The 23,369-nt window shown below is 40.2% G+C and overlaps 1 protein-coding gene across 4 annotated transcripts in view; it reads right to left on the bottom strand.

Annotated features, from left to right (window-relative positions):
- SEC24A (SEC24 homolog A, COPII coat complex component) overlaps window positions 1–23,369 on the bottom strand; it is a 50,116-nt gene that overhangs the window by 10,571 nt on the left and 16,176 nt on the right. For 3 of the 4 annotated variants that reach the window (XM_044454227.1, XM_044454229.1, XM_044454226.1), the window contains 15 exons: window positions 22,753–23,262; window positions 20,876–21,034; window positions 18,413–18,493; window positions 16,837–16,988; window positions 13,423–13,595; window positions 12,559–12,661; window positions 9,960–10,086; window positions 9,579–9,688; window positions 8,496–8,608; window positions 7,445–7,563; window positions 3,906–3,961; window positions 3,228–3,434; window positions 2,874–2,994; window positions 1,575–1,733; window positions 288–461 (listed from right to left, as the gene is read on the bottom strand). In XM_044454227.1, the coding sequence (XP_044310162.1) occupies window positions 288–461; window positions 1,575–1,733; window positions 2,874–2,994; window positions 3,228–3,434; window positions 3,906–3,961; window positions 7,445–7,563; window positions 8,496–8,608; window positions 9,579–9,688; window positions 9,960–10,086; window positions 12,559–12,661; window positions 13,423–13,595; window positions 16,837–16,988; window positions 18,413–18,493; window positions 20,876–21,034; window positions 22,753–23,262 (2,364 nt within the window). The remainder of the gene's footprint in view (window positions 1–287; window positions 462–1,574; window positions 1,734–2,873; window positions 2,995–3,227; window positions 3,435–3,905; window positions 3,962–7,444; window positions 7,564–8,495; window positions 8,609–9,578; window positions 9,689–9,959; window positions 10,087–12,558; window positions 12,662–13,422; window positions 13,596–16,836; window positions 16,989–18,412; window positions 18,494–20,875; window positions 21,035–22,752; window positions 23,263–23,369) is intronic. The other variant, XM_044454228.1, reaches the window with a different exon arrangement.

Genomic DNA, 23,369 nt, shown 5'->3' with positions numbered 1-23,369 from the left:
ATCTTTTCACATTGTAAGTGAAATACAGGCTGTAGCTTTCCCAACAAACTCGGGAAGATGGCACTCTATTGCCTATATTCTTTTCAAAGCAGTTATCCTGTTTTAAAGTGTGGATACTGAACTGGAGCTCATGAACTACTGATTAAACTACTGCCAACAACATGCATGCTAGCTGGTTAGAGCTGTGCACCTGTGAAGAGTTAAGACCAACTCATTTTTGTCACCAGACAACACAGATCAGACATGTTGACTTGAAGTGTTCGATGTTCTGACACATTTATATTTACCTTTACTAGATGTGTACAAGAGAGCAGACTGAAAACAGACCACCTGCATGTCTGTCAGGCTTTCCTCCACTGACATTTGTACAGCATATCCTGCATCAGGATTCACATTGGGTAAAGACAGCAGATCTGTTGACCGTACAAAGAAGTTGCCATGGAAGGTGTGAATAGAAAGGCCTACGAGAGAAGAAAATACTATTTTAGTAATGCTGTTGCAAAACTACTGATCACATAGCTGCAATGCATTTTGGACTGCAGTCACATTTTTATTCTGATGAAGTTCTTTCGTATTAAGTATCTGCAGCAATATTACCTTGATCTTGGACACACACAGTGATTTTAGACCCTGCTAGCATTCATTTACTTATCCAGAGCTCCAAAATGCATTGTGCACTCCCACAGAACAGCTTACGTTGGGTGACAACTTTGATTCCCAGAACCAGTGCAATTTAATTGTTGGGATGTAAAGAGCCATTATGCAGTATTCTCTGGACATTCTTGGCTTTGTCAGGCATCCCATTGCTGCTGCAATTCCTTGCATTCCAGAAAAGCTTTTGAAGCAATACTGAATGTGCTATAGTGACAACCATCCTTCTGTGCACATTCAAAAGCACTTTTGACATACCTAAAGTAATGGCTTTAGACAATGTCTCTCAAAATGTCTAAATGGATAAAATATAATGACACACAGGAAATAATTGCACAGTTATGCCACTGGCAGTATCACTTGAGTGTCAGATAAGCAGCACAGGCAACAACTGAAATGAACGAGGCTCAGTAATCTTGTATAATGAACACAGAAGCAGCCCCTTTATTATGACACCTGATGTCTTCCTTTGGCAAACTGAACTCTCCAAAGGCTAATTAGTGCTATTTAACCTCAAAAGACCATACAACATCATCCACTGTGAAGCACTTATACTGAACCATTCTTTGCCTTTCTTAGAATTAGCAGGCTGTTTCATCATTTACTTTAAGAAATAACATTAATACAGTGTACAGGTTCATGTTCACTTGATAACAATAATGCCAAGTGATGACTTGTACATGTGCAATAGCCACCACAGATCACACACTTTCATCCTACATCATAGAACCTGAGACATAATGTTCTTTCATGAAAGCAGTTCATATATTCAGCTGCATATCAAGTGATAAAAATGTGTGGATCTATGAGCACATTACATCTATGTGTAACATCTAGCTTTCAAATCTGGACAGACACACATGCTCAGTAAGGCATTTATAGAAACACTTTCTTTGATGCTGGCATGTTAAATTTTCTCTGACCTTTGGTACATCTTATCCGCATGACAGCCTCAAAACCAATCTTTCTAGTCAGGTATCGTTTAAGCTCCTTCTGCAGTTTCTCCACCAGAAGAGGATTGTGTTGATGATGATAAGATTGGTAGTAATAAACGCTGCCTGCTGAATACCTTGATATACATCCTAGAAGAGAGGGGGGGAAAACAACCATTTTTAACTTGCTGGAATTAGACCAATTTAACATGTAGATGTTAACAATTTGTCAATAAGAAAAACATTTTATGAGTAAAAAAGATGGCTAAGGGAGCAATCGTATGGTTCTTGAGAAAGTGTCTTAGAGACTATAGGCCATTTCAGACTTTTCCCCTTGGAGGCTGTAGACACTGCTATAAATTTGGAAGGGGAAATCTGAATGGGAGTTTTCCCCTTTGTAGTGCCATGGAAAGGTCTAAAGAAAAGAGGGAGGCAGCAGGGATCTACAAGCCTCTCAGCTCTTGTCCCTGTCCTCACAACTCCACTAGTAGCACTACTGGAGCATCAAGAAGCATAGGGTTGGTGTCCTCAGTGTTCAAGTGTCTCCCTAAAAGTGCAGTTAAGTAATAACATGGAGCATTCTACAGAGTGATATGAAAAAATGATCCATCAGTGGAAGATGGCAATGTATTATAAACAAACTAAGATTATCTTTATACAATAATCAATCAGGAGTACTCTGTTAACTCAATATATTAGAATTTTGTTCTAGGCTGGTTACAGCATTGGCCCTACTCCTTTTTAAATAAAATTTCAAAAACAAGTTAGGAGAGAGAAGATGGATAGTCATCACACTAACTCAATACTGATGGTACCAAGACTACAAAGAAACATATCCCAGTGGTACTGGCAGAAAGTACATACTAGAATATTTAAGTGTTGAGAAAACATATTTAGCAATGTTCCCCCACCCCTGGAATTATCCCCAGCACAACCGCCACATTTATGCCCCACATTTCTTCTTGCAAGAAAGCTAAAACAGCTTACAAGGCTCTGTTCCTCCCACATGTTGTTATAACAATAATAACTTGTGATAACAAACTTGTTAGGATAGGTTAGGCTGAGATGCCATGACTGGTCCAAAGTTACCCAGCCTCACAGCCAAGTGGGAACTAGAGCCTGGATCTCCTGAGTTCCACTCTAGCACTCTTAACTACTGTACAACACTGTTTCCCAACATCTGTTGAGCTTACGTTTTTAGCATTTACACTTAATACTGTAAGAACAATATGATGTTTCTCTCTTTACCAAAAGACATCAGAAAACACATACAATATGAGAATAGCTTACCTAATGAAGCCAAGTCAGAGTACTGCCCACTAAGAAGAAACAAGTCAACTGCAACCTGTTGTCCTGAGCAATCTAAGGCCAACTTTTTATAGAAGTCAGTAGATGGTGTAAGATGTATATCCTAAGTAAAAAATTCAAAGTGAGAAACTCCAAAATATATACACCGAAGGCCAGCATTCCTGAAATGCAGGTCACTGTCACTCTCATGAACAGAAGCAGTAATGCTGTTTATTCTTAAGACTCTGCACTTCCTAATAGCCAAAATAGTTTTTAGAAGAAAATTACTGAAACCAATAAAGCACATTTTATTGTAAGGGTAACAGATGATATATGTAGGGTGATTCTTGTGCTAACCTTTGCAGATGCTTTTTGGTTAGGCTCTTCACGGGGCTTAAGTGCACCCACTCCAACAGATGGAAGCTGTGTCTGGAAGACAGAAATCCGCCCACCCGTGGGAGACATCAGCTTAAAGGCAGCCTGTAGCGCAGGTCCCAGAGCACTCTGAGTTTCGAGGGAGTTGGTAAACATCTGAGGCAAGGCCCTCAATAAATCTTGAATTAGCTGAAGGAAAATAGAAGGGTTTTTGTTGTTCAAAACGTTAGAACATTCAAAAGACATATCTTCCATATTGAATATATGAGGCAAAATCCCAAGTGTGCTATTGTTAAGTTAAACAACTTGCTATTGTTTAACACCCAACTATCAAAACTCTGAGTGGTTCACAAAATAGAATTAAAGCCAAAACTAAGAATGTGGTTAAAAAAAACTTTAAAAAGTTAAAACAGCAACAAAATAAAACCAAATAAAGTAGAATCTAGAGATGGTCTCAAAAGTCTTAGTCATGTATCTAACACTTTTTTCTTAAAAGTATAGACACTGAGTAATCAACAGAAAAACTAGTTTTACCTTTACATTGGAAACAATTGCAAAACAAATCAGTGGAGTGGGAAAGATTTGTAAGTTATGTTACGAAGTTAATAAAATGTAAATCATATTTTAGCAAAGATTTGTACTGCATAATATCACTCTTACCTCTTTGCTTTCATTTAAGCTCACTAGTAGGTTCTCTGGCATTGGTATAAATACATCTGCAAGATAGATAATGCTGCTATGAAAGTTGTCTGAATCAGTTTGGGTATTATAGAAACAGTAGTTTCTAACTACTGAATAGCCCTAATAAATGAACACTCATACAGTATTCTATGCATACTGCTGGGATTCAAAGGAGTATATTGAAAGCATGCATGGAAATCAATGTTTTATTGAGAATGCCTTTTTGTCAGAGGAGAAGGAAATGTAGACACTTTTACAACCATAGTCACAGGCTAAATAAAATGTTCTAGCTTAGCATGTAGTCTGGAACTTGGCACTCTCAGATGTATCTATTAAGGAAACAAACACCAGAAAATCCTGATGGCTTAGAAATGCTCCTATATTAAGTTCCAGAAAGGAGATGGTTAATGTATCTTTCAGGGCAGGAGCCACAGAGTCTGACATACCCCGAGGAAACCAGACATGGCTTTTAGAACTTGTATTTAAAAAAGACCCACAGACACAGGGATTCCTAAGAGTCCTCAGCTAAGCTGCATTAGGAGGAGGAAGGGCTGTTTTGAAACCAAATACCATGTTTTGCCCAACCTATCTTTGTGATCCAAACAGTGGTTTGTCTGCCTGTACTCCTACTCGCATCAGAAAATGAAACCTCACATTAAGTCCAACTTCTCATTCTCAGTCAAAGGGCAGGAAAAAGCAGAATCCATCTCCCATGGGGTGGCAGGATGAGAATAAAGGATAGCAGCATCCTTAAATGACCTACTCAAGTATCCTCCCAACTGTGGCACTGTCTATCAAGGCAAAAACACTAATATAATGCTTAGAGGCAGAAGGCATGGACCAGGTAGCAGGCCTAAATAGTCTGCTCAGGGAGCATTAGAAAATCAAGGGCAGGGTGCCATATACCCACCATGAGAGCCCAGTGTGGTGTAGTGGTTAAGAGCATGGGACTGGGACTCAGGTGATCTGGGTTCTAGTCCCCGCTCAGCCATGGAGCCAACTGGGTGACTTTGAGCCAGTCACAGACTCTCAGTCCAGCCTACCTCACAGGGTTGTTGTTGGGATAAGATGGAGATGTAAGCTGCCTTGAGCTCTTTGTAGGAACAGGGCAGGGTATCAATCAATCAATCAATCAATCAAAACCTCTCAGGAAGAATGGGAACACCAATCTGGTCCAACACTGGCCAGAATGTATTTGTTGTCTTCCTCTAGCCTCCCAATCCCTTCTTCTGTGCACTGTGCCTTTTAGACTGTACGCCAAGGGCAGTAACTGCAAAAATCATTCCCTCCACTTGGGTACTTTGCAGGTCAGCCAGCCTTTCTGTACTTGGAGGGAGCTTTGAATCTACTCTACAGTGTGTGACAAGGGGAAAGTCTTTCGCCCAGGAGGATAACAGTGTTGTTTCTGCATGCTGCCAACTCAATCCAGTCCTCTCTTGCTGGCTGATGTTGATTTGTATAGTTCAAAGTACCACATGTTCGATATTCAGGTTGTAGGCGACATTTGTGGGGGGGGGGGGAGAGTGCTGATTCCAGCAGGGCCTTCAATTCACCAAGTAAAAAGCTGCTGCAAAAAATGGGTCAGACTGGATAGTACATGGATAAAGGGAAGTATCCTATATTGTCAGCCAGCATAAAAGGTGGTTCTATCCTGATCCAGCATTACAGAATTGAAGCAGCGTGAGAGTAGAGGTCCCTGGGAGGTGCTACAGTTGTGAGAGGCTTAGGCACCTACAGTCTGCATTGAGAGAGTATGCCCAGGAGGATACAGGAGATATCCATCGTATTATCCATGTTTGTGTTTATGTTCACTCTTGCACCAGGTACAAGGATCTGAATGAAATGTTAAGGCAGGGGCAAGAAACATGTAGGCCAGGATGATCCAACACTCAGTGCCCAAGGCCTTGTTCTGCAGCCCTCCTGCTGCTAGGTCCCCCCCAACCCCATTCCTCTCCCAGTCCAGACCCCAGTGATGGCACAAGCAGGATTCCAGCAAGCTCTCCCGAGGCTGCTGACCCTCCAGTTCTCTTCTGAGCACCTTTGCACCTGTCAGCAAGAGTGGGTGGGCCATGCTGGGGAGAGTTCATCAGTTCAAGTACAAGAGGGTCAGTGTGCCAATACTAGGAAGGAAGGAGGGGCTGGAGGGGCTCATATGGAGGGGTTTCTGGGTGGGGCAAACAGGGAAGAAAGGGATGGACCACCTCAGAGGAGTGGTCACTGTGCTTGGGCTGTGTTTGAAGAAGGAGCTGCCGGTGATCTCTAACTATGTACATTAAATTAATATATTGCACACACTTAATTTGCAATATGGAAATGTAATTCATTGTGCAGCCTCTGGGTTATGTGTCATAACTTTCATACAGCCCTTGAGGTATGGAAAATTGGACCACCCTGTTGGAGACCAAAACACTGGGAGGGCAACAGCTCCCATTAGTCTCAGCCAATATGGCCGATGGTCAGGAATGTTACAAATTGTCCAAAGCAGGTTGGGGAATGCTGATCTAAGGAGGTAGAAGTTGCCCACCCTTAAGCTAGACGGTCTCCAAGACACCCTCCATTATTTGCCAGATCAACAGTCAAAACCTTCTCCACCTCTCAAACATGTTCCTAATTTGCCAGACAAGCATGTACAGTTCTGACTTCTTGGTTAATCATTCAAACTCAAGCTTAATCTTGTCTCCCTCTGAACAGAAATAGGCAATAAAAGAGTGAGAGTGAAGTCCCCATGAACCATCTCTAAAGGTTGGCATGACAGAGAACTCCTTTCCTATCCTAAAAGGTGGGAAAGGCTCCAGAGCCTCTCACATGCAGATTTTTAATCACTACAACAGCTTGATCTCCTCTCTTTCATGGGCTTCTACCAGACAAGTGCAGAGAAACATGAATCAATTATGTCAGAAGGCTTTAGAGATCTTCTGGAAGCCACAGTGTCTTAACACTGGGGCTGCGGTCAGAAAGGTGCAGGAAGAGATGAAATGAAGCTGCAGAATCCTTGGGAGCACTGTGTGATGTGCTTCATTCCTTCCTGGCCCTTTTTGCTGAATATGGGAGCAGAAAGTCTGGGAGACATCTAAGCAAGTGGGCCTTGCTGAACCTCTGCAATTATGAGCCCATTAGTCTAGGTCCCAGCACAAAAATCTCCCTTCCAGTTAGGTAGGAGCGTAGAAAAGAATGGGGAGAGGAAAGGAAACATCCTATGAGCACAAACCCCCCTTAAATTGCTGGCTTTATCCCTGAGCACAGCTCCAGCGTGACCAAAGGGCCCTATTCTTCTTCAAAAGGCAGAGACAGAAAAACTGTCTTTTTTTCAGAAAGACATCAAATTTGCTACCTTGCTTTCAATTGGAGGATATCAGCTCTCCTGCACTGTGACCAAGAAATAATTTTGCACAGCCATCCAATGCTATATACACATATTCTTCTTTGAAGCAGTAGAATTCAGTCACTGATGGATTAACATTCTAATCTTGAACTATGTGTGCTTCCTTCATAAATCTAATAGTGCAATTTCTACTCACCTTCAATATCTGAAACTATTAACATCTGAGGCTGTGAGAGACCTTCCTGAAGGCTATAAAAATGGATTGTGCTGTCAAAAGTTATGAAGCCTATTTTCGTTCTCGTGTTTCCTGGCAATCTGAAAGTTAAATACAGAAACCATGTTTAATAAGGCTCTAAGACCACATTCATGTCAAATAGATATATTTTATATGGGATCAAACTTTTGTAAAATGTTACATTCCAGATAAAGATGTAATTTTTCAGCACACAGCTATTAAACTGACATTCAGATTTGTTAATGTCAGTGCCTTTGGAGCGACAAGATATGTTGATATTATAGTAACAAAGCAGACAACCTGACAATATTCCAGTTTATAAAAACAAAAAATCAGCAAGGTGATAAATTCTGGGATAGAGGCTACATTAGCTACATCACAAGCATACCTGGGATGCAAAAAAGGGGCTACAGATTTTTCAATTTGTTCCTTACACTAACAATACAAAAATAAAGTGTTTGTTAATGGGACTGTATCCCCAAAGTACTTGCATTGATTCCCCAAATTCATAGCCATCCTGAATTTATGTTTTGGAATTCAGTACAAAAGCACAAGATGTCAAGGTTCTTCAGTTTTAAAAATAAATATTTGAAACAAATTGGTATTATTAGAAGATCTAAAGTAGCACAATTTTCAGAGATAGCTGTGTTAGTCCATTGCAGCAAAAATGAGTCTTGTGGCACCTTGCTGTCTCACAAATATAGTCTGACGTATGCTTACATAGACACTATCCTGATGAAACAGACCCTGTCCAAAAAAGCTTATACCACAATAAACTTGCTAGCCTTTAAGGTGTCACAGGACTCTTGATCATTCAAGAAGTAGAATGTCCATTTGAGAATTTATCCAAATTTTGTACCTATGCCTTCATGGTAAGTGTGTAAAAAATACATTAATGCACTTCTGAACATTCAGCACATGAAAAGAGATGGTAGTAAATAGCCCAAACACAGCTTAACTATAAGAAGCATGTTTAAAATATAGACAGACTGAAAAGATGCACAGAACTTACAAATCTAGATTTTCCAACAGAGTCTGACATACAGTTTTCAAGTATCCTGTTTCTAATGCATTATGAGACACGTCAAACACAAAGAGGTACACAGGCGGCTGAGGTGGACGTAACTGAAAAAAGAAACAATGATTTTCAGGTTTCAGTTTCTAAATCTGGTCAAACACTGCTCCTAAGCTAACCCAAAACTGCTAAACAAAATGGAATGTTTGCCAGAGCTGGTGCAGAGAGAAACTGACTGATAATGAACAGTCATCATACAATCTCTTTCATCCTTGATTATAACATGCCAGAAACCTTCATTTCTGATAGGACTGCTGAACTCATTTCTTAAGGGTCTAAACCAGGGGTCTCAAACTCGCGGCCTGCGGGCCAATTGCCGGGCCAGGAGGGGCACGGGGAAGGGGCCCTGCGGCCTTCAAAGCGCCGGTGGCACCCGGGCCGGCCACTGGATGAGCGGCCCACCCCCACCGTGGGGGTGGAATACTTGATGCGGCCCAGCTTCACCCAGACTCTACTTCCAGTGGCCCCCAGCTAAGTTGAGTTTGAGACCCCTGGTCTAAACTATGATGTAGTAGAAACTTAAGATGCACTGCTTAAAACAAAAAACAGCATCATAATGAGATATGGGAGCTTGGAGAGCTAGAGGGACCACATAGGAGAGAGAGGCAAATTTCACACTGAGCTGGAATAACCAGTTGTAACCAGTGGTAACTTTGGATATTGGTGTACAATATTTCCTCAAGTTCCAAATATGTCTAAGGTTTTTTTAAAGCATTTGGAGACTTGACACTAAGGGTTAAGAAGAAGCAGGGTCTAAACAGGGTCTAAACTAAGAACAGATACTTCCAATTCTGCAAATTATCTTTGCCTTAACAAGCAAGACATATATTGGCACTTTAGGAAGTTTGGACAAAGTAAGCAGTACTATGAGACACCTCCAAGATCATGCTGTCACCCATAAATGTAACTGATTGAGAAAGGACAGTAGCTCAGTGGCTGAGTGCAGGATTACACGCCAAAAGACCCAGGTTCAAACTATAGCAACTCCAGGTAGGGGTAGAAAAATACTTGCCATCTCACCATGTATTCAGAAGGAGCCATAAATTCAATTGTGGCATTTTGAACTTCAGGTCTTTTATGAGGTTCTCCATAAACTCTTGTCACAGGATTGTACATAAATTCTTCAGGAACTGCAAGAGGGGAAAAACTCTTTACTCTAAGAAACAAGCCTCAGGGAATGACAATATTCTTGATATACTGTCTATACCTAGAATTCCCTAAAGAAATTCTAGTCTCATTACAAAACATTTATCTCAATAGTATGTTGTATTTGCTAATGCTTGAACCTAGAAAACAACTGGTAATAGATGTCACAGTTAATAAAAAGCAGATCTTTGAATACTAATTCAATTGATTTTCTTCTCAGCGGGGTCACATTCATTTTATAAAACAAAAACTCACCATCATTCACTCTGTAACATAAGTTGCATTTCCATCTCCTTTGATCAAGAAAACTGACAAAAGGATTTATATATGTCCTACAGCTACGACATCTCACAATTGTACTGGAAGTTACCACAGGCAATTGCTGAAAAAGAGGAATGCCTTTGTAAGTCATTTATGGAAATACATTACCTACCGTGGGTAACCTGGGTGCCTGTCTTTCGCTCAGGTCTAAATATATAGTGGCTGGGTTAAGACAACATGGTAGTCCACACTAAAAGTCCAAATATGGATTGAATGTGGGCAGGTTCACCCAAAATAGTAAGTACCCTAACTGCAATGCACCCCACAGATGACTGAGCACATGTTGCGCAGGGCACCCCCATACACTATTTGGCAGTGTGAAAAGGAACTCTGTAACCCCATCTGAATCTACTTTTAAAATGGAGATTAGAATATGGGGTGGACACTTGCTGATGAGTTAGAGGATCTGTCAAAATTTTGGGAACCTTCAAAAATGGGAGTGGGTGTGGGATTTTGACTGGAACATAGTCAAAGGTACACCCTAGTCTAAAATCTACCCATTTCCCTCCAAAATATCCTTTTTTAAAGGGCCAGGAGGTCTGATACCTGCCTGTCATCTTGGGTCACTTTAAAAAGGTGATGGTTGGGAGCTGTTTCTTCCTTCCTCAAGTTGATAGGGGCTTTGGAGAAAGGGCCTTCTCAGGGAAAAAGCCCTTGCTTCAACCCATCCTGAGAGCTTGCTTCAATGGAAATGTGGGATGGGGGTGTGGATTCCTTTAACAGCAGGCACCCACCTGGACATTGTCCAGCAGAGGCTGGGAACCTGATGCAGCCACGCTATTGCTCATGACTGCAATAGAAGAACTGGAGGGAAATATAATTTGGGGAGAGAATAATTTCAGCATGCACACAAAAACTCAGGAAAAAGTATTTTTCTTTTGCACATTCTGCATGCATGCGTTTTTAAGAAGGCTGGCAGCCATGGACAAGTTGCCCCAAATTCCAGTGAAGCACTTTTCCGGGACAGTTCTTGACAGCCTAAGCAGGGATTGCTGAAGTTGGCTGGATGGCCAGTTTTCACAATCTCAAAGTGGAGAAAAAAGGAAAAGGAAGCCATGCAAGTCCAAGGGGACTGATAGCAAAGGGAGACTTGGGCAACCTTCCCCCAAGCCACACCAAACCTGAAAGGGCTCACAGAAGCATGAAAGCTCAGACAAGCTTTTCCTAAGTGCCACTCAGGCACTTATAAGGGACAGTTCTTGGCTTCCCATGCAGGGATCACTGAAGCTGGCTTCACAACCAACTTCAATTACCTAAAGGAAAACTTTTTAAAGGGTCAGTCAAGTTTCAAGGAGAGTGACAGGGCTCACAATGGCAGTACAGAAGGGGAGACAAGTTGGCTCTCCCCAAGGTGTCCCATGAGATACCTGGCGGGGAAAGGGGTCCATTACCCATGATGTGCTGAATCATCTGTCAGGCAGTTTGTAAGGCTTCAAGCAACTGGCCCACATTGCTTGGCTTTTGCCATAATGTGGATTATCATGCTCATCCATGCTCTTGGGTAGCTCTGAAAGTCTGGCTACCTTCCAAGCAATGTATATGAATCAGCTCATTCTCTGCGATGAATAATGCATTCAGCTCTTACTCTTAGAAGCATAATGGGAACATGGTATATTCATATCAACAGACCCAAAGAACTTTAGCAGATAGTGCTAATTAGACATGGAGGCTAACCCATTTGGCAACTTACCCAATAGATAAAGACAAGTCACATTCAAGTACACATTTATGTAAAAAGGGAATTTTATATAGGAAGATAGGCAAGAGTAGCTGTCTTCATTTATAACAACTGATGCCACAAGTGCTTCCCCACAAGGATCAGTTATTCCCAAGCCTAGAAACCCTCTATTTGCAAACAGCAACCACCATAGCAGATTAAAATCAGAGCATGGCAGATTTTGAAAGCAAGCTTAGCCACTCAAATTCCTAATGAGATAAACCTAGTATCATACAGGTTTTGAAGGCTCCAGTACACCTTGACCAATGCATGAAGTTTATAAAGATATAGACAAAATGTTGAGGGGGGGGGGGAATCCCTCCATTAATAAAGGTCTTAATTAATGCAAGTGGACCTCTGAAATGTTATCTCATAGTAAATTGTATGTCTCCAGGGTGATGCTAACAAAAACATCCAGTATAACTACATTCCCTAAATAATGGTTTGAAGAATAATGAGGGGATGAGTTCCTCCCCTTGTGCACAGGGTTCGATTTCTTACTCACCATTTGAATCAAACTAGAATTTATCATAACATCCATACTGGCAAACTGTAAATTAAGTGTTTGCTCCCAAAAAGAATCAAACCTGACATGCAATTTGGACAAATTGCTCAAACTACTATTTGCCATTTGAGCAATACAGCAACCTATGGTTTGATTCAAACAGCAAGTTCTGTGAGGGAGGATCTGTGCACAGTGTTTCTTCATAATCTTCTAGACACAGTTTTAACAATCATATGAATGCAGCTACTTACAGAGCTGTTCCAATTCAAAAAGCAATGTGCTAGCAATGAGTACTACATAAAGTAACATACCGATAGGTCTTTGAAAGGATGAAGCAGAAGACCCAAAGGAAGTTTGGCTTTGTTGAGTAAGGCCTGAGTTTGAGGAATGTTAGTCAATGTACATCGGAACAACCTGCACAATGGACAAAGGGTTAAAGTCACTATTGAATTGTGCAGCATCCATCCTTGACCTAGAACGGTAAAGCAGCTACAGAGCACTTTATGGCTCAGGCTTGCTTTTCTCTGGACATATTATACACACTACCAGTTGAAGAGCATCGGTTAGGACCCTCCATTCAGAGGGGGCGGTATCCTCAGGATAAATCTCTGGATCGGTCCTCTGTTAAGTCAAACAAGGACTATGTAATTGGGCTGTTTCTGTTCATTGATGCTTTGCTGGTCCTGGAAACTGAGAGCATTCTGTCTTGCTACCTCTTATTGTAGCCTGCTTGACCTTACATTTGGGTGGAAAATGTCAAAAAGGCAGCTGTTCACTCCTTTTCTTCCTATTAACCATCTATAAACCACACATTCCACCCCATATACAGTCCAAGTTAGACTATGATAATGGTTTAGGAGAAAGATTTGAACAAATGACAGAAGAAATCTTACTTTGATCCTCCCCTCTAAAATACTCATACCAACAATTGCTACAGATGTCATGGTATTGACATGATACAAACATGATCCAAAAGAGTTCATGCAAAGTTCGTTCAATGATCCAGGATTATTTGTACAATCCAATGCTTTAAGCCAGGACTTTTTCACCATATTTGCTTTACTTACAGAGACCAGAAACCCAGAGCAATGCAAGGTTTTACATGCAGCCATTGTATCTTCAAGACACATGAAACTAAGGAAATCTATTTTTCAATAAATCTTAGTTAACCTTACTCTGGATTACAGTTGAGCTTCAGTATATCTTCATGCAAGTTTGGAACAGGTGCCTGCAAGGGGGTTGCAGGAAGAATATTTCTCTCTTGAAGAAGGTTGATAGGTCTTAATCCTTCTGGCTGAAGACTTAGTCCACCCATTGATGCAGATAAGGTGTTTGTTCCTAAGCCAGGCTAACAGAAAACAAATTATAAAGTCAGGTCATTTGAATGACATCCAAAATCCATTCACAGATGCAGAGAGTGCTGGTTTCACACTTACTAATGATATAAATGGAACCATTTATGCTTCACAGTCCACTTATACTACAGAAGATGGATCACTATGAAAGTGGAATGTGAGTGAGTCCGGCATAATGTTCACATCAAACATTATGATTCTGTCATAAAAAGATCATAAAACTTCTACTCATAAAACTAGAAGCAACTTTTTAAAGTACGTGTCAATCAAAACATTCCTTGTACTGATTGTTAGATTATTAACATGGACTAATAGTTTTTAGAAAAGAACTTGGAAAAGAAATGTGCAAGTACAGTGTATAGATGAATTAGGGGTTTTTTCCAATATGATAAATATTTTAATTATACAACAAGAAAGAAATTGCAAGTGGGTAGAGGATCATTTTGAAAGCTCTTTTAAAAAGCCTAGTTAACAAAGGAATCTGATAGGCTATACATACACCTGAACATTTGTTCCATAATGATTAGTTAAGGTAAATGTCACCCTATGTTTCATGTCCTGCCACCCTTTAATTGGCTGGGGTAGAACTAGCCCATAGTATATGTTGCTGAATTCTGGGTTGTCATGCTGTGAAAACCAGTCACAGTAACGAACCATGTTTTTTAAACACAAACCAACACAGACAGTTACCTCATTATGTCTGGTTTGAGAACTCTAGGTTGCTTAAACTATGGGCAATTGTTATGTGTGGACTCAGAAGTATATGGGTTGTTTTGGTAGGTTACAGATCAGAGGACAAGAATGATTTTTTAAAAGCTGTTCTGCATGCCAGTAATGCAGTGCAAAAGTGTTTTGCTATTGGGATACAGGGCAGAAAGAAGGAACAGGATGGGACACATACAATCAAGTAACTTAGACTACAATGTATGGTTGTTTGATAATTTGGGGAGGAAACCCTGGCTAAGGCGACAAACGATGGATTAACAGCTATCATTTTGCCAATATGCTCTTGAAACTAATCTGATATTTAAATCAGCTTGTGCCATCATGGACAGCTTTGTGTTACAACAGCAACTTCCACCAAGGTGTACATAATGTAAGGAGAGAACTTGTGCCCTGCAAGTTGAATGCAGCTACCTGCTCCCTCCAAGCCCTGCCCATCCTCCTTCACCCCTTTTTCCATGCTTATCAGTTATTCCTTGGGGATCTACTGATGAGGAAGGAGAGGAGACACATCCAATTTCTGACACCTGCTGAGCTGATCCTTGAGAAACAGCCGAAAACAGGGTTTTAGAACATCAGAGGAAGATTCATTTGAAAATAGTTTTGAGGGGGACTGAAACAAAGCAGAGACTTGAAATAAGAGATGCAAGAAGGATCTAGGGGAAAAACCTAAAAAGCCCTCTGCAAAAACTGATAAGACGCACTTTGCTCTTCATTTAAGTTAGCACTGTAGAACTTACTTTCTGACCTATAAACAAGGCTGCTATAACCACACTTTTACTATGGCCACAAGGAAAAGGATTCAAAGATCTCAGACTTCTCATAATTTCAGCACATGACAGCAGGCAAACTGAACTGGTCACCCATCAACAACCCACAGGAGAAATTCTGAAGGGGATGCGCATATGGATATGTGGCTGAGTGTAAATGGGGTGGGAAGGCGTTAAGCAATGGGACGGCCTATAAAAACTCAAAATAAATAAATAAAGGGTTCAGAGGGGTCTTTGACTCTACTACTTCTTAGCATACAAGGCCCAGAAAATGAAGGAATGCAGCCCTGCTGCTGAAGAATGTTCCCCACTTTTAGTATTTAGTAAGTCAAAAGCTAAATCAAGATCAACAGGGTTCAAATACAGCTAAAAATGGGGAGGGGGGAATATGACAAGAAAAAATATCTTATTGTGAGGGACAGAATTCCAGAGAAACCAGAATTTTAGCAACAGACAGGCACAAATAATTTCACTTTTCTTTTTTCATTCGTGCTGTTCTGATGTAATCTTGTCCCTTCATGCTGTGTTTCAGTTGTCAGAGTGATCTTTCGTTCAAATGGGCAAACATACCAGTGGTAAGATATCCCCAGCTGCCTTGAAGAGTTTGTACTTCAAAGTTTATGACAGTTTGGAAAAAGCACCAAAGGCTTCAGAAAGTTATAATGTACGCATGTAAAATCTAATTTGCCAAATCACTCAGTAAAAAACTTGCCCAAGGTGACTTTGAAAGTTTCATAACTCAGCTGCGCTGAGCAGCAATTTGAACTCTGCCTTCCACAGCCAAAACCAACTCTCTTCATCACGCTCAGAAGTTTCATAGAGCAAATAAGGCACTAGTCATCCTCACCGAAGTATCACCTTCCCCATTTCACAACCTTGGCAACATCCAGTTCCTTAAGCATCCAAGCAACTATCAACAGTCACTGTCAACGGCTTCAGTTTCAGTTTCAGTGCTAACAGTTTCCATTGCTAATATCTTTTTTCTTCAGTCTATCATTTAGGCAGACTACTATAACCTTGTCCTTGTTGTGTTTCCCCTTTTGCACCTAACCAGAAGGCCTTGGCTTAGGTCCTCTGTCACTATGGCCACAATCCTCTCCCTCCTGACCTCCTGTCATTCTTTGCCTGATGCTAATCTCCCCATTCCATTGCATTTCTTGCTGTACTTATTTATACTGCTCACTAAAATCAGGTACCAAATAAATTATATTTAGACTATAGCCTATACTGTGCTACAGCCAACTCTGTGTCCTTCTGCTTTTGTGGCTTATACCATGCTGTCCATCTGAAGTCTAACACAGCCTCCTATCCTTCTCCTCTAGATCCCCCCAATAGCCACTTACTAAAGGTTTTTTCCTAGAGTTCTCTACCCTCCTCATGTGTACTTCTGCTGTCATCTGATATGCTCCCACTCCATGCCCACTTTGTCCACTCCCCTACCATCTCATCAGATTCCAACTGCAAGCCCACTAAGCAAGAAATTTTATAGTGGCTAACACATTACTGATATCTATGCTGAAGTAGCACCAGCAGCCCAAATGGTAGTTCTTAAGCGGAGCAGAGAGCAGAGAGCAAAGCAAGAACGGAGGTTTGCCACCTCAACTACTAAAGGCCTTTGAAAGTTAGTAAAAATTCTGAAGCCTTTTGGACCATGAAGCCTGTATGGAAATTTATGGACTCACATTTCAAATTGGATTACATGGTCAAGACAAAGTATTTGTAACAGTAAAGAGAGTTTTACCTGTGGGAACTGTTGTGGTGCAACTGGGTACTGCATTCTTGGTAGTCCAGGTGGAGCTGCATTTTGGTAGCCAGGTGGCAGGCTGGGATATGCGCTCCCAACATGTCTATTCGTTTTAAGATTCTGAGGGGGAGAAGAGGTATGTGCAGTTGCTAAAAGAAGAATGGAAGAATGCATTCATTAAAAGACAAGGAAGAATGCTAGCACTCCAGTATTAAGAAATTTCTAATTAGCAATTTCAATGTAGTTCATGTCTTTTCTCATTATTTACTATCAGTACGTGTGTTTTACACATAATTAGAAATTCTACCTATTACCAATATAATCTATACATTGAAATTCAAGTCACTTTTTTAAAACAAACAACTCTAAGACATTTAGTTTCACAGTTCGATGTATGCTATCACAGTACGGTACACTTAGCATAGTCATGCAGCAGTTTTATTACAAAAGAACACTATGCAGAATTTTAATTATTTCCATATATAGTCTGACAATGTTTGATTAGGCAGTCAATTTAAAAAAAGACTTTTCAGTTCCTACAACCTTGATAGAACTGTTTTATTGACAGCAGACTAGTGGTTGCTAGTTGCATTTGTGTTTTAAGAAATGGCTAACAGTGTCCCTAACCATTAATCCCTAGCCATAATCAAGCATTATGTGATTTTTACTATAGTATTTTAACTTGTGTAACAAAAATGAAGACCTTATAGCCCTGTTCCATTTAAGCATAGTCCTGGCCTAAACTTTCAGGAATATTGCTAAGTATCCACTAAATGATAATGATTAAAAATCATACAACTTCTGAAGTGTCTAGAATTATATAACATATATGGTAAATCTACATTCTAGTCCTGGAAAATAAAATTTCCAACTTCCACTAAGGCAGTATCTTCTTTTTTTAACCTAAAGGCCATTTGTCCCAAAGACACTGCAGGGCTGCTGAACAAGTGCAGTGGTACCTTGGCTCACGAACTTAATCCATTCCAGGACTCTGGTTGTGACCCAAATTGGTCATGAGCCAAGTTAAATTTCCCCATAAGGTTCAATGAAAATAAGGTTAATCTGTTCTGTAACTATTTTTTTTAATCAGCAAAATGTGAAGCAAAGTGACAAAGAACAACAAAGATTGCAGCCATCTCACCCCCCGCATGACCACGAGCATGCCTGTCATCCCTGCACATGCCTGTCGCCCCTGTGTGTGGGAGGGGGGGAGAGAGACGGGCGCGAATGCAGACACGCTGGGGGCGGGGAGACAGGCGTGATCATGCTTGCGGGGGATATGGCTGAGATTGCAGTTGAGACAGGCACGATCTTGGCCATCTCACCCCCCCCCCCGCATGATTGCAGCCATCTCCCCTCTCCCAATGTGGGGTTCACGACCTGAGTCAACATTTTAATGAAATTTTTGTTTGCAACCCGATTTGGTCATGAACTGAGGCATTCATGAGCCAAGGTACCACTGTATATGGGTTCAGGATATCTGAAACAGTTAATTTTATTTTACTGGAACAGGGAATTTGCAAAAGCCATCATAAAGAGGCAGTAAGATAATAAGTTAAAGAAAATGTCTTACCCAGGAAACCACCTCCTTCTATTGTATCATAGTTGTTCTGGACCAATGATCCATCACTGGCAGTGGATGCAGTATCACCTGCTAAGAAAGTCATATGTTAGAAGCAAACACTTAAATCCATTCAATTAGTAGTTATTGGATGGTTTTCTATTAAAAGTCAAGTTTGTCTGACAGTAGCAACATTTTACAAACTTACATTTGTAGAATATAAAACACCACAGAAATAATCTCCACTGTAGATTTTCTTAGACCGGAAATAATTCTTCAATAACCTTACGTGACAATTTTTCCAACACAAGTATTACCAATAATTTATCATACTTGTTTTCTGTAGCATCCTTGAATGTGTGATAAGATATGTGGTGGGGAAAGTTGCCTTTAACAGAAACTAGTCAAAAACCTTATCTATACTGAAAATTGTGGCTTAGTAAAATTTGTGGTTACCTCTTGGCCTCCGTCTGAAAAAGAGGGAAGAAGTAACTCTGATCTATTAATAATAATTGTATAAATAAAATGCATTATTTTGGTGCTTTTAAATAAGCTGAACAGTATTTTCACTGACATGAGATGCACTTTCTGTGCAGTACTAGATGCAGATTCACTCTCTCACACACACTATTCTGCAAAGTGCCCAAATCCCCAAGAGTAGATGTTCAGGGAGTGCAAGGAAGGGGCACAGGTAGAAAACAGAAGACCCTTTGTACATATGGAACTCCACATTCACATCTCTGGATTCAACCCATGTCGGTCTCTCCTTTACCTGCTGAGTAATTCTCTTCTATCTAAGCAGTAAACAAATAGCACAAATAAAATATTCTTCCTTTGTTGCAAGCTATAACACTTTGTTTCAGAGTCACAGATACTGCTAATTAGAAAGCAATTGATGTTTAATCCTGCAATACACATAAGATCACTGTTCCACTAAAAATGAAACATGTGAAATGCTTCTATATGAAGAACTGTTTGGCAAGCTACAATACTGACACAATCACTTTTATGACCATAAGGAAAATGCTCAAATGAAATTATCAACAAGTTCAATGGCTTGTGTTAGGCAGAATGTGGTATGTATAGAAAGGACAAAACTGCAATTTTCTAAATCCATATGAACACCAAGGGTGTGTAAAAAGTCTCATACAAGACACATAAAGTTACTTGTGTAAAAAACAGTCCAAGGAGAAGCAATTTAGTCTTGAAGCTTCAGAACTACTTTGAAAATCAGAATGCCTTGGTCCATTCTCCTTCAGTTTTTGATTGGACTTTTTCTTATCAGTTTGATATATTTAAATCCATAACCATCTCTAGGCAATATGCAACACTAGCAGACAGCTGGGGATAGCTCTGTACATGCCTACTGTACCTTCCAACCATGGAATAACTCTAGCAGAGCTCTCCTTTTACTACCAATTACACTGCTGTGGAAACAAATGTAGGAAAGTCATCAGGAGCTGTTCCGGTGCATTTCAAGTTCACTCACACTGTATGCATCTCCCACTGCTCTTAAAGTAAACTGCAGTGATGAGCTGGGGTGCTCTGCTCTCCAAGAATATGTTGCTGGTGCTTTGGGGACTTCAAAAGCACCAACCACTATTCTTAATACCATGCATGTGTGTGCGCACAAATGTGCATACACTCCGGAAACCATAACGTGGGAGAAGACTTTTTTTTTTAATCGTGCAAATTTTTAGGACTCTCCTTCCACAAAATACCCTGCACCTATTGTTCTGAGGTGTTGCAATATTGTAGGGGCACCTCTAACCTGTATGTCATCCTAATAACAATTGCCCGCAAGACTATAGACAAGAATCTGCAGGCAACACTCTCTGCAGACTGTAAGCTTAACTTATAGGAAAAACAAAAAACCCACCCTCAAACTTTAGAGGCATCTACTACAAAATCTCCAAAACTAGAGAGGGAGGGGGAGAGGGAGAACCCACCAAAAACACAAGCAGAAAAGTATAAGCATTCGATGCTAACGAAAGCAGTGGGGATAGGTAAGGCTCTGCTTTGGATCCAAAGTAAAGCATGATGCAGTATGGATGCCCGTCTAAGCCAATGATGCAAGAGTGTGCATTTGTACATGCAAATTATTAGTAAATACTGCTGATATTATAACTGAGTACACTGGGAAACCAAAGAACTTCAGCTATTGGGCAATGCAGAAATGAACTGAAGTGCTTTATTCTTGATGGAGCATTTCAGTTCATAATTCTTCCAAATCCAACACGCACCCCTAATATGTACACCTACCAGTTGAACGTAACACTTCATGGAGCAGTTCTAATCTATAAAAGCTTATGTCTTAACCAAAAGTCTTAAGTTCAAACAACTAACACTGCTATCTCCCTGAATGCTTTTATAAAAACTTTTAAGTCAAACAGTTTCATCATTCCAGTTATTCAGATACCTGTTTCTATGTTTAACTTGTCCCAAATGTATTTTCTTAATAAACCAATTGTTTACCTTCTTGCATACTTGCTGAGTTTTGGGGTGTAGTGCTTGCTGGTGGAGCTGCTGGGCGAACGGGTGGCTGTGTATAGGCAGGACTTCCAACTGTGGGAGGCCCTAAAGGAGGCCGGACTGGAGAGTATGTTAACTGATTGACCAGTTGTGGAACAGGACCTGCAAGAACAGGACATAGCTTAAATTCAATACAGTCACTAAACTGTTTTATTTTGCAACAGCTTCAATGAAAACTAACTGAATTCTGGATGAGGGTTGGCTTTGGTATTTATTTATTTATTTATTTGACTTATTAAGCTATCAGGATTGAAAAATAACCTGTCCTGCCTCCTTTCAATGAATGAATACTATCCAACAGTCCTGGCACCTGTTTGCATGTCATATTGGATAGAAATAAATTTTAAAATGGGTAACTACCCAATCTCAATTATTCTATATCAATATATACATGAGATTAAAAATTGGTGAGATGTTTTTAATGAAATTGCTTAAATTGTTCTAGGAATGTGCAAATGTTAAGGTTCCACAAAAGTCTTCATCAAACAGGACAGAAAGAGTCACAATACAATCACACTATATTAAGTTGCTGGATCAAAGTTGCAAATCCAGCTGACACTCCAGTATGTTACCAAATGTTTGTGCCTCTTTATCACCAGACACAGTTCTGCTCAATTTTGTTACATAAAAGTACACCACATTGTTTTGTAAGCAAAGCAGCAGATGTTTTGACAAAAACATTTTCACCCCTATGCCACAAGACATAAATATACAGCATGCTGTACAGGGATAAGTTATTCTTCTCATCTATACTTTTATTCACACTAGCAACAATTGAGTGTCTCACTACTTATCCACAGCAGGATGCACATGATCCCCAATGCAGTGACATATTATTACCTTAGCAATGAATGGCTAGTAGCCAAATTGTGTTCCTATTTAAGGAAAAGAAGAATTAGTAATATTTTGAAGGCTGAATTGTATTAAGTTTATCCCCTTCTGCACAAAGCAAGTTAACTATAAGAAATATTGACTTCTCTACCAAATATTGGGGCAGTCCTCAATTTTGTTACTTGATTTGATGGAATAAACCAACATGTCTGAGATACGCCATTCTACATGCTACATAGGTGGATTGTATACTGTTGGTGGCTAACCAACTTGGTCAGCCAGTTGAAAATTACTAAACTGCAAGTCAGTCTTCAGCCAGTATATTTGCTAGAGATTAAATCTTTCAGTTTTGCCAGTGAAGATGTATAGGCAGCACTCAACAGGAAACTACTAACTATAATAAAACACTTAACTATGTAGAACACCAAACAGAACATACATTTGAATGTTGCCAAGTGATTAAGACCTTTGGGACATACTAGGCAGGTTGTCCCAAAAAGCTATGCCACAGGTTAGTACTATGTGCATAAGCAGAACAGAGACTGAGGAAAGGTTTGATCTCACACATTCCTCTCCAAACTTCTCCCAAATAATCAGAATAAACCAGTATTCACTGTTACTCACCTATGTTACGTGAGAAACGTGAATCAGTATTTCAAGTTTCTATGTACTTTGCGAGCTCTCTGTACAACTGTATGCAATACACCATTAAACATATTTTTATGATGTTATAGACAATTTTATAGCAGCTTGGCTGCTGAGAGTACTACAAGACACTAAATTGATGTCCCTCTCTTTTTCTTTTGTCAATGTTTTCCATTCTTCTGGTAACATCTCAAGTACGTACAAGAACCTTTACACTTTCAAAATTTTGTTGAGATTTTAAAGGGCTGGATTCAAAACAGTTGAGATGAGTAATATTCAGGATTCCTTGCTGCTCTTCGTACTCTCACATATTAAATATATATTTGCAGAGTTACGTTTCTTACCTGGTTTTGTATAGCTGTTTTGAACTGGGAGACCCCCAGCAGAAGGAACATGATAGCTTGTTGGTAGATTTGTATTCCCTGATGATGACAATGGTTGGGTTGCTGTTGTGTGAGCAAAATGGTTTGCTTGAGGGACCATTGCTGGTTGCTTTAAAGGAGTCTGGTCATACTGCCAGTTTGAATGTGTTGGATTAGCTCCAGAATGAAAGCTACCAGCTGAAGTTGATGTAGCTGCTGAGTTCTGCAATGGAGGATATATTAGGGCCCCAGGTCCCAGTTGTGCTGTTGGCAGAGACGTAGATCCCACAGGTGTTGCATTAAGAGTCTGCCCAGGGCCCTGATTACCAAAAGGTGGGACATTTTGAGATGCACCGTAGTTATATAGTCCAGGGGATGTAAGCAGAGGATTCTTTGTTGCCATTTGCTGCGTATACATGCCTGGGGCCAAAGAACTATACCTCTGTCCATCTTGTAAGTGTGATGAATTCATCAATGCGCTTTGCACAGGACCTAGGAGGTGAAAAAAAAAAACCCTTCTGTGAATAAATACTGAATTGTAACTGAGCAGTCTTAACATTTCAGGAATATAAATGAAACAAAATGTACCTGAAAAGCCA

Source organism: Varanus komodoensis, unplaced genomic scaffold (assembly GCF_004798865.1).
Source record: "Varanus komodoensis strain SLA01 unplaced genomic scaffold, ASM479886v1 scaffold7_3, whole genome shotgun sequence".
NCBI classification, from domain to species: domain Eukaryota; kingdom Metazoa; phylum Chordata; class Lepidosauria; order Squamata; family Varanidae; genus Varanus; species Varanus komodoensis.
This window is presented reverse-complemented; position numbering and strand designations above follow the sequence as displayed.